At 45.3% G+C, this 12,695-nt stretch overlaps 1 protein-coding gene across 2 annotated transcripts in view; it reads left to right on the forward strand.

Moving 5' to 3' along the window:
* The window catches only part of CSMD2 (CUB and Sushi multiple domains 2), a 311,331-nt gene that overhangs the window by 212,881 nt on the left and 85,755 nt on the right, over positions 1 to 12,695 (forward strand). For both annotated transcript variants that reach the window (XM_052811437.1, XM_052811438.1), the window contains 5 exons: positions 668 to 794; positions 6,692 to 6,894; positions 8,784 to 8,975; positions 11,515 to 11,653; positions 12,112 to 12,299. In XM_052811437.1, the coding sequence (XP_052667397.1) occupies positions 668 to 794; positions 6,692 to 6,894; positions 8,784 to 8,975; positions 11,515 to 11,653; positions 12,112 to 12,299 (849 nt within the window). The remainder of the gene's footprint in view (positions 1 to 667; positions 795 to 6,691; positions 6,895 to 8,783; positions 8,976 to 11,514; positions 11,654 to 12,111; positions 12,300 to 12,695) is intronic.

Consider the following 12,695-nt stretch of genomic DNA (forward strand, 5'->3'; position numbering starts at 1 on the left):
ACATTGGCATTCTGTATTCTCCATGAGTTAGAACCATTCTTTATGTGGTAACTCTGCTGAATTTTAGCCTTGATTATAGAGGTAAAAAGACAAATTTCTGTGATTTATGCATCATCTTAACCTTTACCCTATTTGCTGTACATATATTGCATATGAATGGTCGTGTCCGTGTGAGCACGTGGAAACTTAAAGAATTTTAATGGATGTGTTATGAAAATGTATTCAAAATCGTCACATTCTTTTGAAGTTCATTTAGCAGACACATATGTATGTTGGCTTCTTCATTTTATCACACTGATGAATCGTTAAGACATTTTGCAGATACAAGCAGAAGAATTGAGCTCTTTCACCCCACATGTGTGAATCCGGGGAAAGCAGGATGCTGGCAGGCTCTGCCTTTACTCGCTACAAAGTCCAAAAGGTGGAGGGAAGCTTTGACAGCATGTCAGGTGTTAGGAATGGGCACAGCAGTGCAGAGTTATTCTGATAACTCAGTCTTTTAGCTGAATTAAATGATGCTCTTTATCGTTGTTTTGTAGGATTTAAGAATCTCTCTAAATGGCAAGAAATACTCCCCGTTGTATTCGTAGGATGAGATTTGCATTGTTGCCAAGTAAGAACCATAGTATGTCATGAATCTTCTCACTAACCCATATGTTTCTTTCAGCTGAGTGTGGGGGTACTATCAAAGGAGAGTCATCAGGACGGATACTGTCTCCCGGCTACCCAACACCCTACGATCATAACCTGAATTGTATTTGGACAATAGAGGCAGAAGCTGGTTGCACGATAGGGTGAGTTGGGCCAGGTTATTGTAGCTTGGTTTTCTTTCCATGTACGGCTTGCTTTTCCAGAAGCAGATCGATAACTATGTAAGGCAAGTAGAGAGAATGCCCTGTCATTTTGAGAGTCCCAAATGAAGCAACAAGCACTGGTTTATCTCCTTGCCAGGTTGGACAGAAGCGGCATCACTTCTCCTTTCTCTTAAGCGTTTTAGCCCTGTATGGCCTGTGCCTGTAACAGCTATTGTGCCATGGGTGGTGACGCCAGATTATTTGTTACTGCTGCCTGTGGTATTACTGTATTAAAATAACATCCGAGAGCTTTTACGTGCATGTACAATGCAAGTGCTTTTCACCCCTTTCCTTAATGGCATGTATTCAGAAACAAACCTTTTCCACCAGATTAGTGTTGTATTTCCCACCAATGTTTAACACGTGTCCAAGTGACATAATCCTAAAATGAGGACGTATATATAAAATTGTTTGGAAGATCACATCCCAGGAAACAATAATGGAAGGCAGTCACGGGTTTGGTTCATCTCCCATTCGTGTTGCCAGAGAAAATTAACACTGAAAGGGATGAGCTCTGTCACATTACGTTTGTAAGAATGAACAGACAGATGTGAGGGTCCCCAGATGTGAGTGGACGACTGGAAAACTGAGACCACAGTATTTAGCCTTCATCTTCTACTTGCATTGTTGTATTGTTTTAATAATAAATGGAACACATACAATGTAATTATCCTCCCAAAGGAAAGACTCAAGATGGTTTCTAAACATCTGGTCTGTACAGAGACCCAAGACTGTTTTCTCCTCCGACTTCTCTTACTGTGCTGTTGCCACTTTCCTGTTGGAAAGCGGCAGTTTGAAATGTAGTTTGTTTATGAGTTATGTGAATTTGGCAGTTAGGTGAGCACGATATTGAGAACATTTGGCTCATAAAGTTAGTGCAGTCACCAGCAGAATCCAGGCAGTTTCCTGCTCTGTGATACTTCTTCTGTGATCCTTGCTGCTTAACCACGGTTCCCACGCTGAAGTTTGCCCAAGCCCTGCCAAGCCATTTCAGTACTGCTCTGTGTGTACCTGCATATTTCAGTCCAGCTAAAGTCATCTTCGACACAAAACTGACGTATATTGGCAAGTAAAGTTTTTGCTAGGTGTTGGGACTTGAGGGGGAGAAATGTAGATTATAAGGTCTGTTCAACAATAATCTGCTTCTCCCACGATCTCCCATTATAATTTCTAGTGCTTGGTAGTTGGTGCGTCAGCCCCATTTCTGTGCTGACCCCGCGACCTGTTGCTGTTCCAGTCCTGCACTCCTTCATTGTCGGCGCCCTTTTATCTTCAATGTCGCTTCCTTGCTGCATCAGCGCTCATCGTCCCTTCAGCGGAGACTGTTAATCGTGTTGAGCTCTGTGGTGCTTTTAGTCGATGGATTTGTGCTGGAGATAGATTTGGTCTAGTGTATTCATCTTTACTTAATGCAGAAATTCCCGCTATTAGCTCTGCTCTTCAGTGTGGTTCAATAATGGATGGTTTCTGGTATGAACGCAGGAGAAAGAGCATAGCCAATGCAGCTTAATTCCTGCACAGGCAACTTCCAGTTGAAGTCTCCTCTCTTTTTCATTCTCCTGTAAAAGATTCTGAAGAAGCCGAAGATTTCTGTAGGACAAAGAAGACGAGACCCCCTTTTCTTCCCCTTGCCCCCCAAAAAACGTAAGAGACTGCCTCATCCAGAGACCTCTTCGGCGAGTGAACTTTACTCACGCACGTAACCCCTGTCTGCTTCTGTAAGAGTACTCAGATGAGCAGAGCTATAGGCTTGCGTTTGCAGGATGAGCCAGAGGCTTGGAAGGGGCCAAGACTGAAATGAAACGATGCCAGGCAGTAGTACGGTAATATACCTTGTGACCCTTCCTTTCAGCAGAGATGAAAGCTCCCTTCTTCTGTTCCTTTATTTGGCAGCTCAAACAGAACAGATGATCTCTGGGTAGTTGAGAGAGCACATTTTCAGCAACTTCATTTTTATGGTAATCCATTGGAAAAATAATTCTCTTCACGCATGATACAATTGTATAAAGCTCTCATTTATAACTTACATTAAAATTAATCACCAAAGCTTTTTGAATAAAGCTGTATCTGCACAGAACGAGAGGAAGGAGAGAAAGATAGAAAAATTAGCCTGTACATCATTGCCATGAAAGTTGAAGGGTTGCACTTTGAGAGAGGATTAATTTTGTGCATGTGCAAACACGTGCATGCACACGCACATAAAATTACAACTAAAATGACTTGGCTTATCTGTGAGACTCTAGGGAGAGAAAGAAGTGGGAGGGTGTACTGGAAAATGAATGAAACTTGCCTTCGAGTACTGCTTGCACAGCTGAGAGCAGTGAATACACAGAAGCGGCAGTGGCGTTTTATTGTATAGCAGTGATCTCAGTGTCATAAGAGAGTTTAATGATGTTGCTAATCCTAGTGTAATGGATGGTGCTGTATTGACAGGTTTCATTTTTCACAGTCTCATCTAGAAATATGAGTGAGAATATTGGAATGTTCCAGTTCGCTTGCTTGGAGATTTCCAGGGACAGAACATTTAACAGCTTTTAAGTTTGGGGACCCTCTCCAGGCTGGAGGGAGACAGCGGGCAGCCCTGCAAACTGCTGTTAGTGTGGAAGACGTGTGGCTTCGGTGCAAGCCATGTGGCCATTACCAGTGTGTCAAGCTGCATTCGGCTGCTGAAGCCAGCTCCGGATGGGAGCCCAGCCTCTTGCACAGCAGAGCCCAGTCGGGGTGGCCAGGGCTTGGATGGGAAATGTCAGCAGAAAGAGCCCCAGGTTGGTCAGTCAGGTTGTGGGGCTGCTTTCTGAAGAGCTGGGGCTGAACGGCTCACCAAGAGTGACGCAGACTGTCAGCGCAGAGCTGGTGTCTTGTCCTCTCTGCTCCTCGCTAAGCTGGGAGAACTTTCCCCCTATCGCATATACGCATATAGCCACAATTCCTAATTCGCTTTTTGCTGCATTTTCATGCATGTAATTGGGATTGTCAGAGTGCAAGAGTAAAACTCTCTTCCTCTCCATTGTCTGCTAAACCAGTGTCTCGGTCTTGTCTTAGATGAAGCCCTGCTGGGAATAGAATCAGGCTGATAGAAAAATCATGCTGTTGGTTGAAGATGTGCCTAGACTGATTAGCTCCACAGCACACCAGTTTTCTTAATAAAATCGGCTATCCCAATAGACTCCTGAACCAACTGGCGTTGGACAACCTGTGCCTTGCCACTGTGTCCCCTGGTTATCACGCTAAGGTTTTCTCCTCGTGGTGAAGCCTTGCCTGCAAGTTGTTTCTTGAAAATCAACGAGGGGGGTGAGTTGCTGTAGGCAGCCTTGGTCCTCCGGGGCGCCGGCAGTGGCAGTTCCAGGGTGTCCCCCCACCACAGGTCAGTCTCTGCTGGCGTCTCCTTGTTTCCAAGGTCTTCAGCAGTGGGTTTTCTCTGGCAGTTTTGGCTAACTAGACCGGGTTAGCCTGAGAGCAAATGCAATCAGGCCAACACACCTGTGGAGAACAGCTCTGCTATGATCCATTCTTACTTTCCTCAAGTCTAGCTTTTTTTCTCTTTGCTCAAGGTCTCTGCTAGGTAGATTTATGATTCAGCTCTTTTGGTTTCTGTTGGATTCTATGGACATCATTTTGTTGCTGAGTACATTGCAGTGTTGTTTTTTTGGTTGGTTTTTTTTTTTTTTCCCCCTTTTATGGTTCTACCTGATTTATTTATGTTTGCCCCGGATAAATGGGAAAGCAGCCAAGTGAATGCTTCCTTGTTTTCCTCTGTGGGCTGTCAGGGTTTTAAGCGCAGTACCTGATTGTTTTATTTTTTGCAGATTTTTCTCAGTACAGTTTATAGATTTCTGTCCTCGTTTCAAACTAGCGTGCCTCAAGTTACCCTGCGTTAGCCTGATTTCATTGTGTCAGATGGTATTTCCCCCAGTGATAATGTGGCAATGAAAAACAGAGGCAATTAAATGCCTCCTCTTCAGCTGGCATTTTAAGTGCAGGAGTGAAAGGGACTGTACCCTGATGTATCGCAGCCTTTAGTTGATAACTCCCTTGGGTGTAAGAATAGTAATGACTATATCTTATGCTTAGATGGTACTTCTGATCCCAAAGCTCTTTGCAAAGCCTGGATTCATCTGCTTCGCACCCTTCCACGACGGAGGTTGGTTTGGTGGGGAGAAGTGCAGTGTGCTATCCCCCCCAGCCCAGGGTGGGAAGAGAGGAGCATCCCACCAGGAGTTGATGTTGGGATCAAGTTTGTCCTGTCCCAGAGTGCCACCAGGTCTCTCCTGGGCATGGAGGGAACTGCTGGCCTGCTCCCATCCCCTTAGGTCCATCGCTGGTACAGGCTCTGGAGTGAATTTTCTCACCACGATGACTCCAGCCAGCATCTTGGGCTTTCCCTGGGCATTTTTCTGTGGCAGTGCCAAACAGGCATAGCCCTGTTTTAGTTTAAAAGCAGAAGACAAGAGCTCCGAGGAGTACTGCTGCAGGCAGTTCAGGACTAAGGAACATTTGCTGCATACACTGGAGGCCTTGCAGCCCTCTCTCCAGGGCAGACAAAACTATAAAATACGCAGAGTAAGGAAATGAAATCTGCATTCGGAGCATCATAATAAACGCCCTCGTTGAGAGCACAGTGTAATTTCATTGCCAGCCACCAGTTTCTTAATTTGTTTTCTCTCCCTTCCCTTCCTATTGTGGATGAGCTGGCTGCTGCCGCCTCGCTTTTTCTTTATTTCTTGCTGAAGTTGTTCTGTTACCTGATCTAGATACAGTTTTGCAATATCCACAACTTTGTAAACCTGTCAAAGTCCTTTCCTGGATCAGGCACTTCTCGGAGGTGCTGCAATCCAGCATTCGGAATTTGCACCCACCTGTTTGCCACCCTCCCGCACACCCTTTTCTGCTCCTTTTTATTGACCTCTGGGGCAGTTAACAACCTGGTAAGGGTTTCTTTTCCAGCATGATGCTGTTCTAATTAAGAGTGGTGTTGGTTGTTTCCTTTCCCTCCACCCCGATACACAAGATTAGCTTGGTGCCAGGAGCAAATTCTTTGATCTGAGTGCAGGTAACAAAAATCAGTGCATTTTATCAGTAGATGCTGGCTCTTGACAATAAGCTGTTCCTTGCAGGACACCAAAAAAAGCAAAAGGACAGCCAAGGTTGTTGCTGTGTGCAGCATAGGGACAATGTGTGCATTGGATGAATGTATGTAAGTTGCCTGAAGGAACCCCAGCACATTTTCTGCTAATTCTGGTCTTAGAATAAGTTTCTCAATACTTCTGTGTTTATCTGTTACAGAGCTTAGTGAAACTACGGACAAACTCCTATCCTCTCATTCACAGCCCTTGTACCTCTCTGCTGCAGGTTTCCTATGTGTCATTGACTGAGCCTTTTGTCTGTGTGACAGCTACTCGTTGCAATGTCTGAGCACCTTCGTTGTAAAACCAACTGTGATATTCCGGCTGGGGACATTTCCACTGCTCACAATGGGCTTTTGGACCTTTACCTTGTTCCTCAAGATTTTTAGGACAGATTAGTAATTTTGTTCACTCAGGAGCGAACATCAGAAAGGTGCCAACTTTTCGGAAAAGATTAGTGTCCATGACTCGGGTTTTGCTTATGGATGTGTTTTATCAGGGAGGCATGTGACTAAGAGATCTTGGGTTTTACAGACCCAAAGTTTGTTAGAGGGCTGAAGTACTTTGTCCAAGCTGAGTTGCAGATAACAGGAGAGAACACATTCCTTGTGGGCCAAGCTACCTTAGGTTGGTACCAACCACGTTTCTAATCCTTTCAGGAAAAAAGGCAGAGCTCAGTTTGTGGTCTGACTGTCAGTTCATTTTGCCACACAGGCTCCATTTCATGGTTTTCCACACCGAGGAGTTCCACGATGTGCTGAGGATCTGGGATGGTCCGGTGGAGAATGGCATCCTCCTAAAGGAGATCAGTGGGTCTGGCTTACCCGGCGATGTCCACAGTACTTTCAACTCTGTCATCCTTCAGTTCAACACTGATTTCTTCACAAGCAAGCAGGGCTTTGCTGTTCAGTTTTCAGGTAGGCTTTACGTTGTTTCCTCAGCATTGTCCAAATGTAGCTTTACTGGTAAGTGATTTCAGGTCTATCTACAAAGTACTGATGGTGAGCAAACGACACTGTATTGAACGCAGTAGCAGGAACTGTGCGGTCTTCCAGCTGTTTGTGCTCTACCGCATTGGGGTGCAGTCTCTGCAAATAGAGAAAAACTCTTGTATTTTGTCCTTGCCGTGCAGGTGAATTCTGTGCTCCCCTCTGCTACAGTCACCTTCACAGTGGTGAACTTGGCAGCAAGATGTAGCGCAGTACATTGCGGAATACACAAGAAGGAATTACAGATACTTTCCACCACGTTCCCACAGGTCCCGTAGAGACACCAGCGTGCAGGCAACTTCCCCCAGGCGTTCTGAGAGCAGTTGGTCAGTGGTCTCTGAAAACCAAGTCTATTTAAAATCCCCCAAATTGGATCTCCAGAGATGCAGATCACAAAAAGCTCTATTGGCTATAGGGATGTCATTGCTCGCAGCAGCACTGCGTGTAATGCAACTGCAGTCTGTCACTGCCTAAGACCTGGCTGCTGTTACCTAAGTCTCAGCCTTGCAAGCACGTTAATTGCAATTATATTGGGGTAATATATTTCACCATTCGCACAGAGCTTTCCAGGATGCAGGCCTTCCCTGACATGTCCAGTAACCAACCAGCAGATGCCTATTTTGGAGATGGTAGTAAACAGGGAGGCTGTTGGGTGAATGATAATGCGACCCTCCTGGGACTCAGACATACCTAAGCATCAGAGCTCATTCTGTCTCTCCCAAGCTTTTGCCCGTAGCTTTCTGTTCGGGGTGCCTTGCATGGCCGGGAGAGCAGGCCAGCTGCTTGGGAAGAATTTGTGCTGGGTACAGGACCTTCTGGGGTGACCGAGACAGAGGGAGAGCTTTGTGTCACCCAGCACAGCTCTGCTGTCCTCTTTCTTTGCCAGGCTTGTGTCTCAGCCTGCCAGGAAGGAGCAGACTGGGCTGCTACCTTGCTTATCTTCAGTTACACAGAGAGAGAGGGATTTCCTCTGGCTCTTTTAAGAGCAGCTTTCTCTAAACTGCCTAGGTGTAATAGACTCTCATCAACTTAGTAGGAAATAAGCTCTGCTCCACCGCCTGATACGGAGCTGGTCTTTATTGAATGCTCCTGCACAAAGCCTTTGTTCACAAGGTGTGACTAAGTAGTCAGACCTAAGCTCAGAAGTATACAGTTTTGGATCTTGTGAACTTTAATGATCTACATAAGCTTGCAAAACTTCCATTACTCTAGGACTTTCCATACTGCTAAGTATTGTAGTGTTGACAGACCTTGAGCTCAGTCAGCAGTGAAGCTGTGCTGCCTGCCCCCAGCTGAGAAGGAGCTGAGGGGTCATCTCATACCTCAAAGGGAGGCAGCAGCGAGACTGGGAGGGAAGCACGTGCATTTCTAAAAGGTCAGGCTTGATGCTTCACAGGGCTAAAGGCTAAATTGCTCTGACACTCAGGGGAACTGAAAAGTGCTAGCGGATTAGTTTATTTTGCAGCATGTGTTTGACACAGAATTCTATAAAAATGCCGTGTAAGATCAGTGGATGTCTGGACTTATTAAGTAAACATGCATGTGCACAATTATACATCAAACTTGCACTCTGTGTAGAGCACTTGAACTTGCTGTTCCCCAGAGCCTTTACCAGCTGGAGTGGCAGATGCTCAGTGCAAAGTAAAAGCCAGTTTTTGTGTGTGTGGCAACTTTAAGGGATACTGAAGGAGGAGAGATGGAGAATGAAGTCATTGCTCGGGTATCTGCTTAAGGACAGAGTCTAAGTACAGCCGATGCTGTAAGGCTGTATTAAATATAAATATATATAGTAAATATTTATTTTTACTACTCCTCAGTTTCCACTGCCACTTCCTGCAATGACCCAGGAATTCCCCAGAACGGGAGCCGGAGTGGTGACAGCAAAGAGGCAGGTGACTCCATCATCTTCCAGTGTAATCCAGGATACGCTCTGCAAGGGGAGGCCAAAATCACTTGCGTGCAGATTGAGAACAGGTTTTTCTGGCAACCAGACCCTCCCTCCTGCGCAGGTATGAACACGCATCCATCCTCCCATTGCACTGGCTTCCCGGCCTGTTTCATTGCAAGGCTTCTGCATCTGAAGGGAATGAGTCCCGCCTGGTTTGAAGAGGTGTATGACAAGGTATATATGTCTCAGGTAGCTGTCTGTCAGAACTGCTTTTTAGGTTTATCCCCAGAGTGTCTGGGACAATGAGAATCTAGTTCGTGCCGGGAGCTCATAGGACATACTGCAATGGAAGCGATGATATTTAACCTGACAAGTCAAAATTAAAGGCTGCTTTAAAACTCAGGTTAGTGGAGAGGATTGGGGTCATGGGTGAATAATTTCTGCATGAGGAGACAGCAAATTCTGTCATGAGAAAGAACTATCTGACATTTTCTTTGAGCTCATAAAGTAATAAAAGAAGCTCGTAAAAGCGATTCTTTTTAATATGTCCAGAACACATAAAAATAGTCATGCTAAGCACATAAGAGCAATAAACATAAAATTTGCTGGCCAATTAAATGCTAGCCACAAATTACTTACCTTTAACCTTCATTCCTGCTTATGCACTGTTATCCCAAGCAAGAAAAATCAATTAATTCTGTTTCTAACGTATGATTTAATGCCAGCCAGGAAACTTCTACAGCATGCACAGGATTTATGCTCCCTGCAGGATGACTTCGTTTCTGAATGACTGTCTTGATGATCTAGTGTGGCACCCTTTCAGCCTGATAGAGACAGTCCTTCTAGTCTTCCCGGAGCTATAACTAAATCATATTGTTGCATGTCATGCCCATCTCGTCATTCTCCTCTTGAGGTTTTCTTTCACACCAGAAGCTGGGCTCTCAGTCCTTTTCAGAGAAATGTAGCCAGTGCTTTAATCTTGGTGTGAGATGAATTCCCATGGGTCGTCTCCAGTTTGACCTGGAGATACTGTGTTGGGTCCTTTTTGAGCAGAAGTCCAGCAGTCTTGTTTTAGGAGTCATAAGCTCTGTGAAAAACTTGAAAGCAGTGTCTTGCTCCTTCCCTCTATTCAGTGGCCACGGATTTGGAGGAATAATCAGTGGCCAGTTAGTATCAGTTTTATAGTAACTGTGTAACAGGGTGCCTCGTTAGAGTTGAATTGGAAAACGGGGTTTGACTTAGGGCTTGGGTTTTATGTTTGTATTTAGCTCTTCAGATATCTTTTCACATCTTCATTGTACAAGTTCTGCAGTCTCTAAACAATGTGGGCTGAACTGGAACCTCAGCTGAAACAACCCTCTGGGGGCTTGGGCTATTTGAAGTCTGTATCCTGACCCAACTCCAAACAGCTGTGGCTTGGACCAGTTTCTAGTTTAAATCCTTTGGAGACTATGGGTGGGATTTTCAAAGAAATCAGAGGGTGTTGAACAGTCGTCTCCCTTAGGCTTTTCAAAAATGAGTCCATATACTTCAGTGTCTTCTGGATTTTCCTGACTTTGCACTCTGGAAGAGGAACGCACCCTAAAGGTTAAGGTTAAGGTAAATGGACACAGAATAGGTGCTTGTGGTTCTTCCAAGTTATTTGTGCGTGACTTTCAGCTAAAATCTTCACTGTCTGTGCTGTGATTTCCTTGTCTATTCGAGAGGGATAACAGTTCTCAGTGCTTGCAGTAGCCTGCGACTGGACTTGGCTGAAGAAGTTTCTTTTGGGCCTTGGAGAAGCGTCTCTAGTTTTATGTCTACTGTGATCTTTATAGAACAGCCCCGCTACATTTTACCTGATACCTGGAGATTCTTGTGTATTTGCAGGGTTTTATAAAAGCCCGCAAGATAAATGCAGATGCTCGCTCCTTCGTGGAAGATCCTTCCAAGATTTGTTCTGTTATTTCTGTCCCGTGCTAGTTCATTTCCCACTTGGTGTTTGCTTTGAGGTAGGGTGGTCGGTGTCAGACACCCAAGTTTAACACAGGCTGCGCTCCCTTCTCTCTCACCCCATCCCAAATCTGGGAGGATCGATCTGAGCGATGGAGGGGAATCTTAGAGCATCGACCCTCGTGAAGAGATTGCAGAAGGGCTGACAGTAATAAATGAATCATGAGTATTTGCCGCAGTGGAAATATATGCAGGCATTTTCAGCCTTAAAAAAGTAAGAATTGATTTTTCAATCAGCCTGGCATTTAATGTGTTGGTAACTGTAATAAACACAAACAAGCCATTAGTCCTAGACAACATGTTTTCACTTATTTAGCAACCATCCAGACTTTGACCAGGAGTTGCCTAAATAAATGCAACAGAAAAGCATAGAGTATGTTTCTCTCCTTCTGGTTGCTCACTTAGATATCTTATGAAGATTGTAATAGCATCCATAGCTCTGTTTCTCTGTGTGTGTGTACCCTCTCTGGAGTAACAGAGCCCTCATCTCTGTGAGGGCCACTACAAGCTCTTGTAAAAATATCTTAATATTGGACAGCCTTGCCGACTGCCTCTCTGTCCCCTTATCTATCTGTATCTCTCTCTCTCTTTCGCCTTCCTTCATCTCATCTACTATTTTTTAAGTTTCTCTAAGACAAAGCCTCATCCCTTTGCTTGATTGCCTTCAGCTCCCTGTGGAGGTATCTTGACAGGACCGGCAGGAGTGATCTTGTCCCCGCAGTACCCAGAGCCCTACCCGCCGGGAAAGGAGTGTGACTGGAAGCTGACCGTCTCTCCTGATTATGTTATTGCCCTCGTATTTAACACGTACGTACCCGAGAGCTGTTTGATTCCACTTCTGGGGCTGCCTGTGGGTCCTTCCCTCTCTGAAGGAACCAAACCAAGCCTGGTGGGACTGTCCCGTAGTCCTGGGTCATCTGTTCTCAGACGTTACCTTAATTTGGGGAAGATAGACATATTTCAACTGCAGATCCTCTTTGATATACGCGTAGCTTTTAAAGAACATAACCACGTAACTGGATGTTAGGAAACCCCTGTAGCAACACTGGCTTAGGGTTTTGTGCTCTTGACTGCATCACCAGTCCTCAATTCTGTACATGTGGAACAGAGACAGAAATGTCCGGTACTTAGCTGAGGAGCTGTTTTGGGGCAGAAGCAGTCTCTCAGCGATGTGGTTGTACAGCTCATCGAGACCACAGTATGTTGCTCTCCAGCAGCTGCTGTAGCATGCTCATATTTCAAGCACTCTTCCTTTGGTTTTGCAGCTTCAGTTTGGAGCCTGGCTATGATTTCCTTCATATCTACGATGGACCCGATTCACTCAGCCCCCTGATCGGGAGCTTTTATGGTTCCCAGCTACCCGAAAGGATAGAGAGCAGCAGTAACAGCCTCTTCCTCGCTTTCCGAAGCGATGCATCAGTCAGCAACGCCGGATTTGTCATCGACTACACAGGTAAGAGCCGTCCGGGGGTGCACCTGGCCCAGCTGACTCAGCAAATACATGGGATTTTACCTGCTATTACTTTCCGGTTAAACCACCTAGCTGAACCAAATGGGAGAAGCTCTAGACACTGTGGAAACCTCTCTTCGGGCAGTAATCTTGCTGTCTGTTTTGCTACTACCAAAGCTGATCAAGAGGCATGGGAGGGGAAATTGGGAGTTGAAGAGAGGGGATCCTGTAGGCTGGCAGGAGAGCCAGGGTATATAAGGTAGATAAGAGCAGCATAGAAGGAGTGCTGTGTGGCTGAGGGCCAGTCCCATGTGGCTGCTTCTGTGTGGGGCTTTCATTAACAGAGAAGAAAGGATTTACATCTTTTTTTTTTTTTTTTTTTTTCTTTCTTTAAGGAAA

This window comes from Harpia harpyja, chromosome 16 (assembly GCF_026419915.1).
Source record: "Harpia harpyja isolate bHarHar1 chromosome 16, bHarHar1 primary haplotype, whole genome shotgun sequence".
NCBI lineage: Eukaryota > Metazoa > Chordata > Aves > Accipitriformes > Accipitridae > Harpia > Harpia harpyja.